Genomic DNA, 22307 nt, shown 5'->3' with positions numbered 1-22307 from the left:
CCAGGCAGGCTTTGGTCAATCCCAGCTTTGTAGTTGCTTAGCCGCCACTCCCGTGGCCTTTCTGTAGCACTTAACTCAGCTCTAACTTGGAAATGTTGCTTCACAGCCCCCAAGGACTTGGTGAGCTTTAAAGGAAATAATGTCTTTGTGGGACTGTAAAAGCCAGCTTTGATGACTTGGGTAATTTCTGGCACTCAGTTTTATCTCTTCCAGACTTTCATGTCTTAAAAATTTGTCTAAGCCGAATATTTTGCAGATAAACAATGAGAACTGTAATGAGTCAGATCATAGTTTCTAATACACAGTAGAGTTCAGAAGCAGTATTGAGTTTATGAACGCTTCTTTTTCAGGGATTGATCTTGAGAACATTGTTTACTACAAAGACTCCACCCACTATTTTGTGATGACAGCTAAGAAGCAGAGCCTGCTTGACAAAGGTGTCATCGTTAACGTGAGTATCTCTTGGGCCACGATTTCCTAAATGTCCCTTTGCATCCCGAGCTGGCGGCATCAGCAGATGTGGGAGCGGTCATCATCGTGCTAAGTCCTGAGCAAGGGGAGGGGAGGGAAGGGGCACTCACTTCCTTCTCCTTGGCCATGTGCTGGTGGTTGAATAGAGGAACCTGCACCGACACACGCAGAGGTGTTTCTGCTGAGAGCTGCGTGGTGATGTGAGACTCTTACCCAGGAGCCAGTGTGAATCTTTACCGCAGCAAGATTAGCTGAGTCTTCCCCTTCTCCAAGTCTCACTCAGCCCCAACCCCTTTGGGGGAGGTCACATGTCGTTTAGAGCCAGGTGGGGGCTCCTTGAACTGGTGGGACCCAGAGATGCTTTCACTTAGGAATTTCATACTGTGATCCCTTGTTGTGATATGGGGAATAACTCACTGTTCTTGCAGTCTGGAAGACTCAAGTTACATCTTGGCTCTGCCACGTACTATCTCAGGACCACGCATAAGCCACAGAACCATTCTGAGCCTTGGTCTTCTTGTTTACAAAACAGAAAAATAGTTTCTGTCTGAAAAGATTGTTGGGAGGACTAGATGAAAAAAATATATACAAAACACCTTGCAAAAGTGCCTGGCACAGAGTGGGTTTGCAGATTTTTTCTGAAACTTCTCAGGCTTGTCTGGATGCCTGCTTGATTGTCCTCTGGCTTCCTGGACTCCAGTGACGCTGCTTTGTGCCTTTGCATCCACTTACTTCAACAGAGAGCAGGGTTGGAAGGAAGAGGCTGAGAGAGTGGTTGTCTCTGGGCTGGAAGCTTCTTCGCTTGGGTTTTCAACCCTTCCAGGGCTCGTGTTCCTGCCACTGCTGCACCTCAAGATAAGGATCATGCGGGCCGAAGTCAGCTATTCTCTGGGTGTCGGCCTGTAGCCCAAGCAGCACGGTGTCCATTCATCACTGCTTGTCAGAGAAGAATGAGTGTCTGCTCTCGCCAGCTTGTGTTGGCCTTCGCCGGGTGACATTCGTAACTCGGCCCTCCCCAGGGCCACAGGTCTTTGCTGAGAGCCTGAGGTGCCGGGCAGGGGCTGTGTACTGGGGCTGCATGAAGCTGGCTGGAACACAGCTGTGGGGGTGATTGGCTTCAACATCTGGTGCCCCCCTGCTGACCTGCTCAGTTCAGGGAGGTAGTGTCCTCTTTTGCCATCTGCTCCACAGGCATCCCTCCCCAAGGTGGGATGACTAGGCTCCTCAGTCTAGGGGTGACCGTGTCAGATGGTGGAGGATCATTCCGAGGTTCACAAGTGCTGGCACAGGGGACATCTTCACATAGGGGGCTTGGGGAGGCTTTTGTCAGCCCATCTCAGGGGGGTTAGACAGTTCCACTTGGGTTTCCACAGAAATCCTTTCATATTCCACTTGCAGAGTACTCCAGCCTCCTGGAGCTCGAGGGCTCCCTTCAGATCACCCCACGGGATTTATCCAGGCAACAGGTGGCTCATAGTGACTCAATCTCTCGTGTGTCAGGAGCCACTAAACCACTTCCAGATGTGATGATTCAGAGGATGGCTGACAGGACTCAGCATACAGTCATACAGCTAAGATTTATTACAGCAAAGGAAAGATGCATGGGGCGAAGGCTGGGGGAAGTCAGGTGCAGCCTTCCAGGGGTCTCCTCCCAGTGGAGTCAGGCGGGATGCACTTAACTTCCCCAGCAGCTAGTCAGGACAACAGGAGTGAAAGGTTGCCAAGCAGTGAAGCACGCTAGAGGCTCAGAGCCTAGAGTTTTTACTGTGGGCTAGTCACACAGGCAGCCCCTGCCTGGCATGTAGCAAAATTCCTCATTCCAAGAAGGAAAGCAGGTGTACACCTAAACCATTTTGGCACAAACAGATTAGGCACAATGAGCCCCTCTTATCACTTGATGATGGAAACCGTCTCCAGATGGCCTCCCGCCAGCTGCGGGCCAGCCTTGCAAGCAGGCCTTTCAAGGATAGCAGGTTAGGCCTGTTACGTGTCTGTTTTCTGCACACTGGGCGGTTGCTAGAGCCCCTCCACACGCTTGTCTCATGCTGTCTGCTGGGGCCCAGGTGGGCGAGAACAACTTGCTCAGATCTATTGTGACTGGAGGAAGCTGGGAGCAGATCCCAGGGCTGAGGTTGTCCACATCAAGGCCCTTTCTTCTCCTTTAGGGGACTGGGAGTACCTCTTGCTCTGTTGCTAAGAGCCTCTAATACAAGACAGGAACTCTTGTCTAGAAACTGGAGGTCATGCAGCCAGAGGCTGGACAAAGTAGAACGAGACACCATTTGGTTCAGAAGCTGTGACCTGAGCCTCCGATGACTACCCGAGCTCTGTGGCCTTTGCATGAGCCTGTGGACCTGGCCTGTCTTCCCCAGCCACTTGATGTTACAATCTTGCTCCCCTGAGGAATGGCAATTCCTCTGTTTCCCAACCCTGTCTGCTTTAGGGTCTTCTTAGAGGCCCACAGAAGAGGCTGAGTGAATGTTTGTTGTATGAATGACTGACTTCTGGGCAGAAGACTTCACTTATCTATTCCTGCTAATCTCTGGGCTTTTTTTCATGGTTACTGAAGAGAAAGTAGACTTTATCCTCAAGAAAGCATGCCTCTAGGTTCCCACCTGTGTCCATCGTTGTACCCCCACAAGGGGTACAACGCCCCTGGGTCCTGCTCTGCTAGAGCACATTAGGGCTAGGATTCCAGGACCCTCACCCTGGTGGGAGGGAGCTTGGTTTCCAGGGTGAGAGGTGGATGCAGTCAAGCGGGTCTCCCATACTGAGTCCACCCTCATTTGAAGTATGGAGCAGGCATATCCTGTCCTCTTCCCTTCCATAGGCCCTTTCCAGCTCAGCGCTGGGGTTGAGTTTTCCTCTTACTTGATCTCCCACCCTCCATTCACCACCACCCCCTTCTCTGTCTGGGATCTAGTCTCTCTTCAGTCTCCTAGCCCTGGGGAAATGGGGCCCAGATTCATTACCCTGCTCCACCTTTATTATCTTCATTTAGAATTACTTCCCTGGGTGGGCCTGCTTTCCTTTGAACCCCACTTTCTGTCTCTAGCCTTGCTTTCCCTCTCTCTCATCCCCATGATTCTGTTTTTCTGTCATCCACCCACTCCCTGGGACCCTCCAGCCCCTGAAGGACCCCCATGGCTCCTCCAGCAGTCTCAGACCCGTGGACATCATCCCCGTCCAACCTGGGAGTCTGTTTCCTCTGCCAGAGCCCTGTACCCTGAAGCTCCTGCTTGGGGCATCAGCGCCAGTCCTCCCCTCCATAGGTAGAGACTTGACATTCATCAGCCACTGGTCCACTTCAGGGCTGTTCTGGGGCATGTTCTGAAGAGGGAGCATTTTTGAGACAAGTCCGTTCACTCTTGCCCTATCTTGTCCACACCTTCAAGGATGAAAAGTGTTTGTGTGGTTGTAGGAATGGGTGAGACAGGAAACCATATAACAGGGACTCCAATCTGAATGTGATCTGAAAACAGGCCCTTGGGCCAATGCTTAGATGGACTTGTATGATACTGTTTGAATGCGGAAATACTAGAATTTCTGGAAGAAGTTATTTGAAATCATGGCTATTTAAAAAATTGAGACAGATGGTTGCTCTGGTTATAGATGAAACTGTGCCTTTTAAGGCCTATTTAAATTCTCTTGCTGGTGCCCCGGATGAGTCCAGGATATGCTTCCCCATCTGCCTCATTTTGTACCCTCATGCATTATAGGAGACAGGATTTCCTAATCACTGAGAACCTCCCCTGTGCCAGGCACAGGGTGACCAATTTCACGTAGCCTGGGGGTTCTCTTTTTTCCCAAATTCTACTCAATTTATTCATTTTTTTAAAAGATATTACATTAAAAAAATATGAGGTCCCCATTCACCCCCACCGCCCCCACCCCACCACTCCCCCCACAGTAACACTGTCCCCTATCATCATGTCACATCCATTGCATCTGGTGAGTACATCTCTGGGCATCGCTGCACCCCATGTCCCGTGTTCCACACCATAGCCCACACTTTCCCACATTCCATCCAGTGGGCCATGGGAGGACATACAACATCTGGCAATTGTCCCTGGAGCACCACCCAGGACAACTCCAAGCCCCAAGAATGCCTCCACATCTCATCTCTTCCTCCCATTCCCCGCACCCAGCAGCTACCATGGCCACTTTTTCCACATCAATGCCACATTTTCTCGATTATTAACCACAATAGTTCATGAATAGGATATCATTAAGTCCACTCTGATCCTTACTGTATTCCTCCTTCCTGTGGACCTTGGCTTGGTTGTGTCCATTCCACATCTATGTCAAGAAGGGGTTTAGATTCCACGTGAATATTGGATGCAATCCTCCTGCTTTCAGTTGTAGGCACTCTAGGCTCCATGGTGTGGTGGTTGACATTCTTCAACTCCATGTTAGCTGAGTAGAGTAATCCAATAAATCAGAGTGTAGGAGCTGAAGTCTGTTGAGGTTCAGGGCATGGCTATCATATTGTCAGTCCAGAGATTCAAATCCCCTAGATATATCTTAAGCCCCAGTACCAACTACAATTCCAGTAAAGTAGCATGAAAGGCTTGTGAAAAGAGATCCCACCTGAGTCCAGCTCCATCACACAGAAACACCAGCTCCAAAGAAGGGCCAACTGGCATGGCAGTGAACCCCATCTGCCATGACCATAGAACCTGTGGGTCTCTTTAGCCCTCAAAAGGACCAATATCTGGGGTTGTATCTACTTTATCTGTCTCTGAGACTCTGCTCAGATGTGCATAAGGGCAATCCTTCTGACAACCTCCAGACTCTTTTTTAGAAACTCATAGCCATATGAACTCATTTGTCTTTTCCATTTCCCCCTTACTTTAGGTCAAACGGCATTTTTAACTCCTGTTATTATATGTAGACAGGGATATTCTGCTGGTTTGCGTTGAACCTTTAATTTAAGGTCATTTTCTAGTTACATCATCAGCTGGTACTTGGTAGTGATCCCTCAGTGCCAGGGAGGCTCATCCCCGGCTGTCATGTCCCATGCTGGGGGGAAGGCATTGCATTTACATGCTGAGTTTGGCTTCGAGACTGGCCATGTTTGAGTAACACGGAGGCTGTCAGGAGGGAACTCCTAGGCACAGTGCTGCTCTAGGCCTTGTTCTTATTTCAGGTGTATAGGCTCACAAGCATAGTCATTAGTATCAGGGGCTCACTGTTGGACCCCATTCCTTCCTGGTCCTTACCGTTACACCTGGGGGACTGCCGCTGCTCCCCTAGGGACCACGACAGAGCCCTACCCGGCCAGGAACCCAGTACCCCCCCCCCAGGTGTTGTTTTTAATTATTTCCACTATGAGTATATCCAAACATTTCCATGCACCCTGGACACATGCCCTGTATAACTCCCTGTCAACCATATATCACCTGTCAATAACATCCCATACCAATATTCCTCCACTGCCATTGTTGAACCACTCTGTGATCCAAAACTTTCTGAAAAGTGAAGCCCAATATAATGTCAGGTTCCCTTACTAGTAAAATGGAATATAGCGATGAGTTTAAAGGTTAAATATAGAATACATATTGATTTGGAAAAATTCTACATCCTATCTTTTTCTTTTCTTTTTTCCTAATTATTGAGCTTCTCTTCACAAGAGCCTTAGATCACAGTAATTCATATATACAATATACAGTACTCCCACACATCCACCATAAAACCTTTTCCCTTCCACAGCAATATTCTTTTAACTTATTCATATCATATTTACTGAAACTGATGTACAGACTCCGAGACAATAGCTTTCAAACACGGTGACATCTGTGCTTACATTGTGGTCCATACTTAGGCTATACAGTTTTCTAAATTTTTTAGTTAGCCTATGTTTTACATTATGGTTTACATTATTAGTCTGTCGTCCCTTATATGTTTTTGGTGTAATATTACATGTTTTATATCCATCCTTGTGTACTCTTGTGAAACTCCTCTCTTGCCCCCACATTTACCTTGGTTCCATCCATTCTACATCCATTTCCCCCTCCCCTTGGGGCCCACAGCGACAGCCAATCTCCATTTCCCGAGGAGCCGCGTCCAGAGATACTTCCAACAGTGTTGAGGGCCTGACTTGCTCAACTGCCCTAATGCCCTGGGAGCCACCCTTTCTCTCGAGAGATACAGTTCCCGCTATTTGATGGCATTAGTCCTCCCCAGGATGTGGGTCCACCCCCACTCTCACTACTTGGGTCTCTACCCAGTGGTATCACCCACTCTGGCAAAATGAGCATTCAGACATTCCCCAGGAGTGCGTCCCGCGTCAGACCATCCCCTCCGAGCATCCTAAACAGGTAACCCTCCTAATTATATTTTGATACAGTTTTCTCAGCATTTTACTCTCAACCAACACCTGACAATCTCCTATGTTCGTATGGTACCCCTCCCTCCCCTCAATTTTTTGGGCAATATTACCCATCTGCCCAGCCCCAGCCCCCCTCAAACCTGCAAAGCCCCACCCAAAGGCAGCCCCTGGGCGTTCTTAAACCTTTTTGTTCCACAGGCCCCTTTGCCAGTCAGGTGAAAACATGGACCCCTTACTAAGTCTACACTATATACTGTGTATTATTTAATAATATATGACAATTGCACAAGAATAATTTTTTTTTAAATTTCAATTTGAGCTTATGGACCCCTTGTTAAGAACTCCTGAAGAAGGCAGTTTTGTTTGATCCTCATAGCACCTCTAAGAAGTAAATTTTGCTATTCCTGTTTTACAAATGAGAAAACAGAGACTCAGAAAAGTTAAATAACTTGCCCAAACCCACACAGCTAGTAAACTGTAGCGGTGGAATTTGACCCAATGCTATGACTCACCCCAGAACCTGCGTTCACTGGACATGCTATTTCTCTCTCCTACTCCTCGTATGTGTACTTCTTATATTATCTTGGGAATGATGGTCTTTGAGGTACTTAGTTTCTTTAGCCACAGGGAGAGCAGGTCGGATTCTGGATCTCTAAACTTTCCTTCTTTCTTCATGTCCTGGCAGCCTACACCTGATGGCCAGTCACCCTCCAGTTCTCTAAGTGCAGGGTTCTCTGTTCCCCAGCAGGAAAGTATGGCAATTAATACTCTGCGAGCAAAGTAAAGCCCTGAGAGGCCCAAAGCCTGTTGAGAGAAGGCGTCACTGATTTTGGAGAGAAAATTTGAGGGTTATGTCCTGCACGTATTCTTTTTGGTCTTGTTGGACCATTAAGCACAGCTTACGTGGACTACATTAGCTTAGCTAAATCCATTATAAAATCACACCTACTGACTTACTTTTTTATCTTATAATTGTATTCAAAGTTATTGCAAGAACCATCCATTTGAAATGCACTTCTGTGTTTACTGCAAAACCATTATCGTGTGCAGTATTAAACAGATTCTTAACATTCTGTTTAAATTCCTATGTGAGGCAGTTCTTTTAGAATTTCGTGCCAGGAAAAATGACCACCCCTGAGGAATTTCTATGCTTCCTTCTTTTTCTGATAAAGAGTGCCCTGTAACATATCACATTTTCCTTTTGCCTTGGATGCCAGGAAGCTCGAAGCCAAATTTGATGCTTAATCATAACTGTGTTAGCCCTCTTGACTGGCAGATTTCCTCTATATTACCTTGGTCCTGATTTACTTTTTTTTTTTTAAAGATTTATTTTTTATTTATTTCTCTCCCCTTCTTTCCACCCCCCTCAGTTGTCTGCTCTCTGTGTCCATTCACTGTGTGTTCTTCTGTGACCACTTCTATCCTTATCAGCAGCACCGGGAATCTTATGTTTCTTTTTGTTGCATCATCTTGTGTCAGCTCTCAGTGTGTGCAGTGCCATTCTTGGGCAGGCTGCACTTCCTTTTGTGCTGGGCGGCTCTCCTTATGGGGCGCACTCCTTGCGCATGGGGCTCCCCTACGCGAGGGACACCCCTGCGTGGCAGGACACTCCTTGTGCACATTAGTACTGCACATGGGCCAGCTCCACATGGGTCAAGGAGGCCCGGGGTTTGAACCACGGACCTCCCATGTGGTAGGCAGACACCCTATCCATTGGGCCAAGTCCGCTTCCCCTGATTTACTATTTTTGTTTTGACTAGCCTCACTGCATAAACCCTTTCCAAATGCTCTTGCAAAGAAGTGGGTTTGAAGGCCCACCCTGTAGAGAGACAGGGGGCATGTCCTTGATGCAGCATGTCCTTGATCTTCCCCAGGACTACACTGACACAGAGATGCTGCTGTGTGCAGAGAATGTGAACCAGGAAAACCTGCTCTCCTATGCCCGAGAAGCCGCAGACTTTGCCACCAATTACCAGCTGCCGTCGTTAGACTTTGCCATGAACCATTACGGGCAGCCTGACGTGGCCATGTTTGACTTCACCTCCATGTACGCCTCTGAGAATGCAGCTCTGGTGCGCGAGCGGCAGTCCCACCATCTGCTCGTGGCCCTCGTGGGCGACAGCTTGCTTGAGGTACCGCCTGCGATGGGAGCCGCCTCATTCCTGCTACAAGACCGAGCCCTGCATTTCTGCTCTGGCTGGCAGCGTCTGCTGCCGTGCAGCTGGGGAGGACAGGCTCAGAGGAGCTCAGCCGTTGACAGGGCTCACTCAAGTGAGAGGAGACGGTCATGCCATTTGGTAGACCTGGGCGCTTTCCCCCCCTCTGGGTTCTCCTGGGCTGACCTCTTTGTTGAAGTGCAGGATTGAGGCGGCCCTGGGCCGTCCTCGGCGCATGCCGAACCTCCCTTCTTCGTGTGGGTGGCTCTCTTTGTGGCCTTTCAACACGGAAGCCATACGGGGTACAAGAAGGTGTGCGCCCCAAAGCTCCGCAGGCCTCCACACTCAAAATCTCTCCCAGAAAATCTGCAAATGGAAGGTGGATTAAAGTGAATGTTTTTAGAAGGGATAAATTTTTATCTTGAATGGAAGGACTCATCAAAAAAATTGTGTTTATCCCAAGTTGAGAGTCGGATTTCAAACCATGGTTTGGACTATCATGGAATAGTTTAATCAGAACTTAGCTTGGTTGAATTAATCCTTGCTCACCATTGACCATAAACTGTAGCCTAGGCTCCTTAGGTCAGCTGTCAATAGCCCAGCCCTGCTTCTGCCTCAGCCTCCCTTCCCAGCTTTAGATCTCACTTCACCTGTCCCTCACCCTCTGCTATACCCTGATTAGACCTTAGACCGGCTCTTCTTCCATCAGCCTCTCTATTTTCCAGCCACCCTGCCTCTGCCCTCGTTGTTTCCAAATGCATCAGATTCCTATCAGAATCCTGCCTGTTCTTTAGAACCACCTTAAATGGTATCTCTTTTATGAAACATTCTCTCATTTCTGTCTCCCTCCCCCGAAGTGGGAATTTGCCTCCACCTCCTCTCAGCCTTAAACCATCTTTTGCTGTACCCATGTCATAGAACACTTTACGTTTGACTCTGTGTGAATCCTGTGAGTAGTGGGAGCCCTGCCTGGTCCCCTCTCTGCCCCCAGTCCCTGACCCGGGGCTGGAAAGCAGCGAGTGCTGGTGATGGGATGGTGGGCTGGGAGTCGTTAGAATCCACTGGAATTTTTTATGTCTTTTGCAGCCATTTTGGCCCATGGGCACAGGCTGTGCCCGCGGCTTCCTGGCAGCTTTTGATACGGCCTGGATGGTGAAGAGCTGGGACCAGGGAACCCCTCCCTTGGAGCTGCTGGCTGAGAGGTGAATAGGGACCTCAGGGCTCCACCTGGGGCCGTTAGGAGAGGCGTCAAGCCCACCTGGCAGGTGACTCCTGTCTGCACCTGGAGCCTCTGCCCTTCTCTGGGCTGCCTCCCCGTAAATGGCCTGACTTCATCAGCGGGGTCCCTACGGAAGTGTTCTCCCTCGTCACCTGCCTGCTTCAGTGGCTTTCTCTGGTGCCAGGACTTGAGGCCTGGATGCCAAAGAGAAATCTTCATCTGCGTCTAGCCCTAAAGCTGGAGATCCCTGGATTGCTCAGTCACCCAAGAGCTGGAAGAGGTTTACTTAAGGGAGTTTATTTAAGAGGTTTATTTAAGGAAGCTTTCCAGGGCAGCGCTACAGGCCCTGCCCTGGCTGGGGGGTGGTTTCTCGGACCTCCGAGGCCTCTTCTTTTGCTGAGTTCCAGGGCTTTCCTCCCAGAAGCCCACTGCTGGCCACAGCTGCAGTGGCTGGGGGACCTGGGACAGTCAGAGCTGCTGGGTGGAGCCAGGCCCCCTGTGCTCGGGGCGGGGAGGCCTGTGGTCACAGGGCAGGCCACAGGAGCAGCGCGGCTGAGGAGCGGTTACAGCAAAGCCCCAGCTCATCGTGCTGCCAGCCCTGCGTCCCTGGCCTCTGCCGGGCACGGAGGCCAGCGCCCCTGCCGCCGGGACGCCCGCTTCCTCTCCGTGCCTTTGACTGTGCTGCCCCAGGACCGTGACTGCTGAGCCTGGCAGGGGAAGGGTGTATGCCAGCAGGCTCAAGAGTCTCTTGAACACATGGGAATGGGGGTGGGGGGACCAGAGGCCAGAGGTGGCGAGAGCAATCCCTGACCTCTTGGCTCTGCTTGCTGCCAGGGAGAGTCTTTACCGGCTGTTACCTCAAACAACCCCAGAGAATATCAACAAGAACTTTGAGCAGTACACCTTGGACCCAGGGACTCGGTACCCAAACCTCAACTCAAACTGTGTCAGGCCCCATCAGGTAAGTCGCCCTCCAGTGCCCTGTCTGGGTCACTGGGCCCTGAGCGTGTGGGAAGGGAAGGTCATGTAGAATCTTGGTACGTTCCTGGGACTGAGGCCACCAATGCTTTAGCCCAAATGTGGGAGCAGTTCCTCTCCCCGGGTCAGTCACAAGAGTAACACAGTCAGCATTCTGTCTAGGCCACAGTAGGGAAATAGACCACGTATGAGCGTATCTGCAGGCACGTGTCTGCGGTTACGTCTGTTTATCTGCCACTGTGCAGCGTGTGCCCTGCTGAGCAGACCTCTCTCAAATAGTCTTCTTGCCAATTGTCCTCTCTCCTTCCTACCCACCGTGTCAGAGTCCAGTTTTTCTCCCTTTGACTCGGAGCTACCCAACCCCTAAACTCTTCAGGCAGTAGAACAGAGCATGGTGTGACTTTTTAAAACGAGCCAGTTATGTGTATTCACACCTCAGTTGCCCCACGTTCGGGTGCAGAGTTGAGCTCCCCTGCTCTGTCTCAGGCTGCCTTGCTGAAAACTGTCGCAGCCAGTGTTAGGATAAAAGGGTAACAGGCATTGAGTGGGGACTGCACAGAGTACAGAGGCCTCGGGACTGTGGTTTGGGGAACTGGCGGGCCGCCACGTGAGGTCTCTCTTGCTTGTAGGTGAAGCATTTGTATGTCACCACGGAACTGCTCCACTTCCCTCTCGAGAGACTGGGCTCCATCAGAAGATCTGTTGGCCTCACCAGGCGGGGTAAGCGGCTCCTGGGGGCTTCTGGGGGGAGGAGGCTGCCTGGGTGGCCACGGTGGTGCAGGCTCTGCCACTGTCACCCGTGTGACCATGGGCAGCCACGTCTCCCACTATTCTTCACTTTCCTCACCTGTAAATGTGGGTAAACACCTGCCGTGGGATGGTTGCAAGGGTTAAAGGAGTTAATCTGTGCCCTGTGCTTAGCACAGTAAATATCACTGCAGAATTATTTCATTGGGACTTGCTTTCCTTTTCCTGACGTTGCTGGTACGGGGCCCTGTCTCCCCATCTAGATAACGAGTGCTGCGTGTTTCACTCTTTTCCCGATCTCCCTGGGCTGGCGTGGGGCTGGGTGAAGAAATGGTTAAATAACTCCCCAGCATCTGGCTCAGGCTTCTCACTGCCCACTCAGCTGTCGCCCCTCTCCTGCAGGAGGCCGCTCGCCTCCTTCCTTCCCTCCACACACCACATGCCCCGCCACTACACCGCAGTAAACCTTTCACTATTACACAAGCACAGCAGGTCTTCTAGCTTTTCTGCCATTGCACAGTCCTTTCTGTTTTCCTGGAATGCTTCTTCTAGCTAATGAATTCCTAGACACTCTTCAAGGACAGCTCAAATAAACTTGCGCTGGGACGATTTCTTCGGGGAGCGACCCTCCCCTGGCAGACTCAGTGCAAACCCGCCCCTGTGCCCCCGGCACCCCGCGTCTTCTCCCTGCTTTCTTCCTGCAGTGTGCCCATGTCACTTGCCTCCGTGTCCGGCCCTCACTGGGGGAGCATGCTGTTGGTGGAGGCCACATCGCATGGCCTCTGCGTTCCTGGGCCCTAGCCCCGGGCTGGCAGAGTGGGCCCTGGGGACTCTGCTGGAGAAGCGTGAGCCTCCTGTCCTAGCAGCCTGCCCTCCTGCCATGCATGGCAGGGCACTCGGAGAAGCCCTGGCCGGGAGGGGTTGCCCAGCCCTGCTGGATGGCCACTTCTCCTGGCCCCCGTTGAGGTGGCCGTCGAGGGCATCCCCAGGGTGAGCCACCTGAGATTCCCCTCCGAGCGCTTCCCCGCCTTCGCCTCCCCTCACTGCAGAGTCAGACATCCGGCCCAGCAAGCTCCTGACCTGGTGCCAGCAGCAGACTGAGGGCTACCAGCATGTCGCCGTCACCGACCTGACCACCTCCTGGCGGAGCGGCCTGGCCCTCTGCGCCATCATCCACCGCTTCCGGCCTGAGCTCATGTGAGTCTGGCATGCAGGCTGGACCTACTGAGCCTGTGCCAGCCCCAGGAGATCCGGGAGGGCTACCAGGGCTGTTCTGCTAGATGCCCAGTCCTCAGGGTTTGGCTCAATATTTCTCTTTGAGTATTTTTAATTTGTGTTTTCTCTTAAATTTGTTCTTTTCCCTTTACACTGATTGCTCTGCCAGCAAGATGTTAGGTCTGGGTCCCTGGTGTGAGTAGCAGAAGTGACTTAGGCTCAGTGACTGCACCCCCACCCCACCCCCTTTCTCACTCACCACCCTGGAAATTTGAACGTTCATACACACCTTCGTGCTCTAGCCTCAAGAGAGGAATTATGGACAAGATCTAATTCCTGGAACCTATTTGAGAGTTTTGCAGTGGAAGAATTAGATTTGAGACCAGATCTGATTAGCTGTATGTCATTGGACCAGCTACTTATCTTAGTTTTAGTTTCTTCATCTATAAATTGAGAATAATAGCAGGGTGATTAGAAAGATTGGGTTATGTTTCTGGAAATACTTTGTGATGTCCAAAGCGAGATAGGTCTATTGGAGTTGCTTTTAAATCAGCAGCAGTATCGCCTCACCCTCATGTATAAATTCATCACAAATGCCTTGAAGGAAAACTACCAAACTGTTATCAAATGGTACCTTTAGGAAGTGGACTTGCCTAGAGCAGAGGTGGGACTCTTACTTTCTACTTTCTGGATTTATAGAGTTTGATTTTTTTTTTTACAAGAAGCTCATATTACTTTTGTAATTTAAAAAAATGTGCAAAGGAAATAAATTAAAAAATAAAGTAGCTCGTACTGTTTTCCTAAGACGTGTAAACGATTTGCTGATTGTTTCAGTCTAGGCAGCAGTGACATCATGGCCCAAGCAGGGTTTCCTCTGTCTCTGGGCAGGAGAGAGTTAGAGCCTTCTGCTGGCTGAGCTGCCCTTGGCGCAGGGCCTGGGGTTCGGACTGGCTCGCTGCTCCTTTGCCTTCCCTCCATCCCTGCAGGGCCTGGCAGACGCCACCCAGCCAGGCTCCTCATGGGCTAGGTCGGCTTAGCTCGTCACACTCTGCCTCCCCTAGCTGAACTTCTCCACTTGGTTTTGATTCTCCAGCAACTTCGACTCTCTGAATGAAGACGACGCTGTGGAGAACAACCAGCTGGCCTTCGATGTGGCTGAGCGGGAGTTTGGGATCCCCCCGGTGACCACTGGCAAAGAGATGGCGTCCACACAGGAGCCCGACAAGCTCGGCATGGTCATGTACCTCTCCAAGTTCTACGAGCTCTTCCGGGGCACTCCGCTGCGGGCCGTCGGTAAGGCCCTTTGCCCAGCTCTGCTCAGCGCCTTCTGCCATCCCCGCCCCTGTGCTGGAGGCCGGCTGCCCGTGACACGGGTGTAACCGTCCTGGCGCCGAAGGACGCCTTCCTTTGACTTTGAGGCCAAACAGGGGCAGCCCCCACCTCAGCCCCCAGACCCTGTACATGCAAGTGGGAAGTGTCACGGGGGCTGAGGGCCGCTCCCTCCGTCATGGGGAGGTCACTGACAGAGCTGCCTCAACCCCCTCCCTTTTACATCTACAGCTTGGGGAGCGGGAATTATTTCGGAGGTCACAGGGACACCCCTGGGCTCTGACATAGCAGGGTGAGGACCCAAATCTCAATTATACTTTTATTTCCTCACAGATTCTTGGGGCAAAAACTATGGAAAAACTGACCTCAGCTTCACGAACTCATCCATTTCTAATAACTATCTCAACCTCACACTTCCAAGGAAGAGGACTCCACGAGTAAGAGACAGCTGGGCTTCTCTTTTATTTCTCACCGCACACAGATGGGGCAAGGGAGAAGGAGAATTTCATGCTGGCACTCCATTGATCTGTTCATGCTGAAAAATGTCAGTGACCTGAGTTTAGTAACCGAGGGGTCTCAGAAGTGCTCCCTGGCACCACGAGGCCAGTTTCAGTGACGTAAAAGTGGCTACAGGGAGGGCATGGTAGAGAGCTAAAAGGACATGCTGGTGAGTATTTTAAAAAGTCAATCAGATTAGCTCTGCCTCTTAAGGAATGAGGAAGAGATGATTTCTCACTTTGCCAAAAGTGTAGATGAGGAACACGATAGCTGTAGGTTAGCAGCAGAAGTGAATGGAGGTTATGCTACATTTACATGTTGTATTCTGTTAATTTTTAAGATTTATTCATTTATTCATCCATTCAACAAATGTTTATTGTGCCCTAATACATGCCAACTTTGGGGCTGTAATTTTTGTTCGTTTTAGATGAGGAGGCAGATATACAGAGATGAAAAATATGTGGTTCTTGCCTTTGAGGCCCTCAGAGCTTAATAAAGAGGTTCCCAAGCTTTCTCAATTTATGGCACCCTGAGTGTCCTAGTAACTTTTTTCCCAGTGCTCCTCAAACAAAAGGAATGCCTAACAGTTCCACCTACTATGGAGTGAAGTCCAAATGACTTCATAGGACTGGTTTGCAAGGTATCTGACGGATGCCATGTGCCCCTTCAACATGCTTCCTTCACCACTAAGTAGGTCATTCTTAGGTATTGCTCAAGTATCTTAGTGATAAGCCAGGCACAAGTAATGTGAGGCTTGACCGTAGAAGTGAGCTGGGAAGGTAAGATGCCAAGACCAAAACCCAGGTCAGAACCTGGGGAACAGAAGACCGCCTTGGGCTAGCAGAGGTGGAGCAGCCAGGAGAGGTGGAGCAGCAGGGAGAGGAGGAGCAGCTCTGAGAGGTGGAGCAGCCAGGAGAGACAGAGCAGCCGGGAGAGGTGGAAAAGGAACAGCCAGAAGACAGTTTCCGGAGGAAGGTCCTGGAGACAATGTCAGGCGGCAGAGCCAAACAGGGTGAGGATTGAAAGAAAGCTACGAAATTTGGAAGTGTTCAGAGGTGTTGGGGACAGGAGGCCAAAGGCAAATTTCAAGAGGAATGAGAGGGGAATGGAAGGTAGAAGCTGTATCATCCTTGGAGTCTTGGGAGGGAGGCTCCCTAATCTGAGTTGGGGCATGAGGAGGAACCAGAAGGCTTCAGATGAGTGACAGGAGACAAGGGGGAGAACCCCAAATGTATACCTTAAAGAAACCAAAGGAGTGGGGAGTGGGGTGGTCAGTGGAAGCAGAGGAGAGGGGTCAAGGAGAACGGAGCCAGAGCCGAGCCCACTGGCTGGAGCAGGGAAGGCCGGGAGGGCTGCTGTAAGTACCCAAGCAGAGCTCACCTTCCCACTCCAGAACCGCAGGGAATTCCTCCCCTAGCGCCACAGGGGCTGCTGGTCTCTGCAAGGTTTTGAGTCTCTCTAGGTAACTAACAGTCTCTTAACCCCTGCCTTGTCTTGCAGACTCTCTGCCCCAGAGTAGGGCTGTGACGCTGGGCTCCTTTCTTTGCCTCACCTGTGTGAGCAGCAGTCACTTTTTCCTCTGAGGTCTCTCCTCCCTGGAATGTTACAGCAGCTGTTTCGCTAACCCCAGGAGCGGGATGCTTTATGCTTCTGCCACACCCTGTCTATCAGAAGGAAGGGGCAAGCAAAGTAGGGGGACAGGGGATTAGGAGGTGCGGCCTGGGAGGGAGGATGTGCAGGTCAACTGGAGCAGCTGAAATGCTGAGCTGCACCCAACTCCCTTCTCGCCCTCTACCTCCCTAGCTGCCCCAGCTTAGAGGTTCCGCAAGGGCTACAGTTTCTACCCTCTTCCCACTGAGTGGAGGCTATCTTCTGGAGACCAGCATTCAGCTTGTGCCACCCCAGCCCAGCCCCTCTTTCTTCTGAAGCTCAAGAACCCCTGCTTTGTGCTACTCTGTCCCAAGCAAGCCAATGACAGTCTTTCCAGAAGCTCCCTGGGCCAAACATTTACCATCTTTCTCCATTCATCCTGTTTCTCCCATCGCTTAGCCCACAACCAGGAACTGTGGAGGGAACTGGAGAGGATTGTTCAGACCTTTCACTCACCACTGCTGTGTTTACAGAATAACCAAATTTGAGCAGCCTGGCTGGCTCTGGCTCAGAAGGGGCATGGTCAAGTCAGGAGTCGGCAAGACCAGCCCGGCCCTGCGTGGCTGCCAGGCCTCTCCCCACTTCCTGCTGGCTCTGCCTTGAAATGCAGTGGGAGCTCATGGGCTCTGCCTGCCCAGCCTCCCCTCATTTGGAACCATGTCCAATCTTATCCAGGGTGGGTACCCCTAGAGCAGCCACTCTGCCACCCATCTTAGGAGAGGAGACCCTCGGATCTGAGCCTTCTCTCAGCCCCATATAATGTCTAAAATTTGTCATGTTCTTTGGATAGGTAGAAAGACTTGGTTATTGAAGTAAAAGTAATGCCATGGCCTGGGCATCATTTGTTCTTCTCATTCTTTTCAAACCAAGCAAACACTTGTTCGAGGGCAGGTAGGCGAGTTAGGAAGGCCACTGGGTCACACTATGTCTTGGTCTTTACCAAAATGCCTTTAGAATATTGTCCACCACTCTATTACAACACAGGGACCAAGGCCACACACACATCTTCTCCCCTTTCTATCAGGTGTCTTCTTGTTGTATCTGGATCCTTTGTTGGTTTGGCAGACCTATATTGCAATGTTCTTTGGCCATAACATTTCCTATAAGCAAAGAGCATTATGTTTACTCTCGTCTGCTTCCACAGAGACCTGATAATGTCTGCAACAAGACTGAAAAACTGCACACACACAACTGTACATAGAGGCTCCATCACACACCCACAAAATGTCAGTCCAACTAGACAAACAACCCTTGATGCCCTAGCTCATGTCCCTCTCTAGAACTGAAATGTAGGCTAGTCAGGGTTACGTGATTCTCCACTAGAACACACACACACTTAATATCCCTATACGTAGGTTCATTGGCATTCCATGCCTGGAAAAAGAAGAGCTTTGGGAACTGTAGTTTCCCCTTAAAAAGTCCTTGGCCTGCTTTTGCAGATCTACAGCTGATCCTGGTCAGCATCTAAAAGACTTGTGGCATGGACCAGTTCTTGGGGACTCCAGTGCTCTTGTCACCATGTGAATATGACACCTGAGCGTAGTACATGCTTACTTGCCTTCTACACACATAGCCTCCTATGCATGTGAGTGTACATACACACATGCACACTCACAATATCTGACATTCACAGTCCTCTGTTAGACCTGCCACACATGGGGGGCGCCTGTCTTTATGGCCACTACTGTCACTACATAGATTACGTTACATTCATACATGGCACATCTGGTCTTGGTTGGCCCCATTCTGAGCCCAGTCCTTGGAGGACAACAGAAATGTTGTCACCCATCCCTGGAAAGGCCATCCCAGAAGCCAGGTCAGTGACCCCAGGACTCTCCCTGCCCCCAGGATCTCCTCTTCCTCCACACGGGTCCATTGCACAGTAAAGTTCACAAAGCATGAATCGTGTCAATCTCTTGTCTGAGCAGCCCAGGTCCCCCTCCTTGTCCTTCTCTCCCTGACTCTCCTGCACAAATACTTTCCAAAGAGCCAGGAGGCATCATTTAAGGAAGTGCTTCCTCCAGCTAGCCATTCATTCAACAAATGTCTACTGAGCAACTGTCCTATGCTGAGTCCTCTTCTAGGTGTTAGGGACAGAGCAGTGAACAAGACAAGCAGGGAGCCTGCCCTAGCTAGCTTACATTCAGGGTTCTTAGTAAGTTTCTTTTGCTCCCCTACTTCCACTCCTCTCACAGAGCCACCCACCCAGCAGCCAAAGGTCCACACAAGGTTTCTAGTAGTGTTCCACACAGAGGTTTGAAGAAGGCTTAAGGAAGTGGAGAGCACTGGGTTGTGATGCTGCTGGCCTTGTTTGGGACACCTTGGGAAGCAGAGCCTGGTGGCTTGCAGGTCCCAGGTGAGGCTGCTCTCTCTCCTGTCCTCTGTATGACGCAGCCTGTGCTTTGGAACTGATTTACAGAGTGGCAATGAAATTCGAATCTGAGCAGACAAAGATGTAGTTAGGTCTGCTGGGGGGTATGCAAATGTTTGAGCCTCTTGGAGAGCTCCTTTGCATGTCTGCAAAATAGGGGCAGTAACCTACATCATAGCATGATTGTGAAGATGACCGAGCAAGCACGCTGCAGGGCAGAGCCCTGTGAAGGCGCTCGGGAAGAGCTGGTCCCTTCCTTTAGGAACTTCAACTAAATGAAGAAGCTAGTTTTCCGAAAAGATGAGGAAAACCTGTTTGCACTGACCACATGGTTCTGTACTGCAACCATGACCAATCCAGCACTTTATAGCACGCAGAGCACTTTCATATAGATCTCATTTGCTCCTCATATTACCTTTTGAGGAAGGCAGGGAACTTATTCTCACCCTGATTTTATAGATGGGGGAACTTGGACTTAAGAAGATGAAGTCCTATAGCTGGTACATATCAAAATCACAACTAGAATTCAGGTTTTCTAATTCTGTTACTAAAGCTAAGGCTACTAACAGCGTCTTAACACTTGTACCACTCTTTATAGTTTACGAAGTGCCTTAAGTATATGAATTCATTTAACCTTGCAGCAACTAAGGAGGTAGAGAGAATAATATCCTTTCTTCTTGGTGAGTACACTGAGGTCAGAGCAATGAGGTGATTTTCTTGAGGTCACACGTGTAGGAGGGAAAAGTGTCAGAACTCGAACTCATGACTCCTTAAGCTCTGCCATTGAAGAAGAGGGTCCATCTTGCCAGTGTCACCAGGTGCCATTCTTTTTTTTTTTTTTTAAGATTTATTTTTTATTTATTTCTCTCTCCTTCCCGACCCCCCTGTTGTCTGCTCTCTGTGTACTTTTGCTGTGTGTTCTTCTGTGTCCACTGGTAGTCTTGTCAGCGGTGCCGGGAATCTGAGTCTCTTTGTTGTGTCATCTTGCTGTGTCAGCTCTGTGTGTGTGTAGTGCCACTCCTGGAAAGGCTGCACTTTTTTCACACTGGGCGGCTCTCCTTACAGGGTGCACTCCTTGTGCTTGGGACTCCCCTACACGGGGGACACCCCTGCGTGGCACAGCACTCCTTGCACATATCAGCCCTGCGTGTGGGCCAGCTCACCACATGGGTCAGGAGGCCCTGGGTTTGACCCCTGGACCTCCCATATGATAGGTGGATGCTCTATCCACTGAGCCAAATCTGCTTCCCGAGGTGCCATTCTTATCATAACTGGCCCCCTATTCAACCAGGCTTTTGCCTGCACGAGTCAATCTCTCTTCCTATGACCCAGATCTAAATTTCTTCAGGATTAAGCTGCACCAGCTAACTAAATATAAAGTTTCTTTGCTTTGAGCTAAAATCACATGAACTCAGGCAGTGTGGGAACATGGTTATCTTGTGCAGATCAAATGATCACACTAGCAGGTAGATTTTTTCTTTTTAATGGGGAAACTAATTAGTTTAATAAATGCCCTTTGGTATATAGAATCTTTCAAATCGTGGGGGAAATGTAAGAACGTGAGTGTTCTTAGGGTGGAAGGCTGGAAAACAATAGGAAAAGAGAGGTTTTGTTATTCTCATGCTCTTTCTGAGCACTGTATTTTCTTCCTCCTTATACCCCAATTCTTTGTAAAAGCAAAATAGAGTCCAAGAAGATGGGGTTACCGAGACAATTTTGGCTCCCAAATAGAGATATGAATAAAAAGATTAGGTAGATCTCTAGGTTTGAATTTCCTCAACCTTTTTGTTTTAACCTTGTCCTCAGTTGAGAATTAGTATTTCAGTGATAAATCCATGAGGAAATGTGGAAAGCCCTTGGGTCTGTATGTTGCTAACCTGTCCATATGGACTCCATTTTTCTGTCCCATGGGTCAGGATGGATCAGAGGAGCTGAGGTTGCCGCCATCCACTTCCTTTATCCTCCACCCCCTGCCCCGAGGGATTTGGGGTCTTCTTAGGAGCTGCTGCTGGGCAGTCTGTCCCCAGGATGCTTGGGTGGGCCTTTGGCTACCATGGCTGGGTTCGACTCTATACTGGTTCTCACGGTTTGAACAAACACTGGGCTGTTGAGTGCAAAAAGAGAGTAGGGTGTGTTGCTCTTTGGGGAAAAAGCCAAGTCCTCATTTAAGGTGGAAAGAGAAAAACAACAAAAAAACCTTAAAATTATGCTTGAAGTGTTCTTGTTGGGTAGGACACGCTGTACTTTCACAGGCTCCCGTCTCTGGGCCGGGCGGCATTCCCTGGCTGGAGCTGGGGGCCCAGACGGCCTGTGCCTCTAAGGCCAATTTGCTGTTGCAAATAAAGTCATCTATTTCTCTTGGTGTTTGCCCAAGCATTTGGGCTGCAATCATTTCCATTCACAGCATAATGATTTATTAGAAGAGGAAAATGTTGAAGGGAGGGCAGGATCTGATGTTTTGTGCTGCCCGGGCAAAGGGAGGGTCAATTTTTTAAATAAATATCAATGATTAAATTGTGGCCGATCCTCTATTTTAAAAAAAAAAGGGATGGTAACCATGAGGAGGGGAGAGGGGATAAGGAAGAGTGTAAGAGCAAGTAGGTGCTCTCCACTGGACACAGATGGGGACATAGTGTGTGCCAGGAGGGCTGCACTAGTTATTGCTGCTTCAGAACAACCAAGAGGTAAAAGAATCCTGTGGTTGGCTTGGACTAGGGTGGACAAGGCTGGCTGGACTGCACACCCGGTCTGAAGTGGCAGGGGTGGCCTATAGCCCTTCCTACTGCATCAAAAAATGGGACAAAGGTTGGGATTTAATCTGGGCCTGCTATGGAGGGTCCCTCAGAAGGTGTAGGAGGCTCCCAACAGAAGAGATACACATTGTGGGGCGTGGGTCCTGAGGGAGCTAGCCATTTGCAGCAGACTCCCACTGGATGGCAGGGAGTTCTAACCCCAGGGGCAGATGGGGAGAGCCTGGGTAGGCCCTAACCCAGTGTCAGTGATGGGCTTACCCAACAGAGAGCAGGGGAAGTACTAAGGTCAGCCCCTGTCCCCATGCCAGCCCACGACATCAACCTGTGCAGTTCTACTCAGTCCCTTGGAGAGACAAGCCTGACAATAGATGTGCCCTATGGTGGTGCTTGCAGGGGTGGTGCAGAGAGCTTGGGTAGAGTCAGGTTTTTTAGGCTTAAATGTCCAAATCCAGGCAGCAGAGAGCAGGCCATGACGGGTTATCAGTAGGGCAACCATGCAATGTGATATCCAAACCAGGACACTTTTGAGAGTGAAAGGGGATGCTGTTAATAATTATATTTGGAAGGGGGGGGGGGCTCTAAATCAGAA

At 50.1% G+C, this 22307-nt stretch overlaps 1 protein-coding gene across 8 annotated transcripts in view; it reads left to right on the top strand.

Moving 5' to 3' along the window:
- The window catches only part of MICAL2 (microtubule associated monooxygenase, calponin and LIM domain containing 2), a 229449-nt gene that overhangs the window by 101282 nt on the left and 105860 nt on the right, over nucleotides 1-22307 (top strand). For all 8 annotated transcript variants that reach the window (XM_071218210.1, XM_058305719.2, XM_058305718.2 and 5 more), the window contains exons 8-15: nucleotides 351-451; nucleotides 8677-8934; nucleotides 10045-10160; nucleotides 11012-11138; nucleotides 11785-11875; nucleotides 12952-13099; nucleotides 14211-14410; nucleotides 14780-14883. In XM_071218210.1, coding sequence (XP_071074311.1) covers nucleotides 351-451; nucleotides 8677-8934; nucleotides 10045-10160; nucleotides 11012-11138; nucleotides 11785-11875; nucleotides 12952-13099; nucleotides 14211-14410; nucleotides 14780-14883 — 1145 coding nt within the window. The remainder of the gene's footprint in view (nucleotides 1-350; nucleotides 452-8676; nucleotides 8935-10044; nucleotides 10161-11011; nucleotides 11139-11784; nucleotides 11876-12951; nucleotides 13100-14210; nucleotides 14411-14779; nucleotides 14884-22307) is intronic.

The sequence above is a fragment of the Dasypus novemcinctus genome, chromosome 10, assembly GCF_030445035.2.
Source record: "Dasypus novemcinctus isolate mDasNov1 chromosome 10, mDasNov1.1.hap2, whole genome shotgun sequence".
Classification (NCBI taxonomy): domain Eukaryota; kingdom Metazoa; phylum Chordata; class Mammalia; order Cingulata; family Dasypodidae; genus Dasypus; species Dasypus novemcinctus.
The sequence above is the reverse complement of the archived record's forward strand: the minus strand, read 5'-3'. Positions and strand labels throughout refer to the sequence as shown.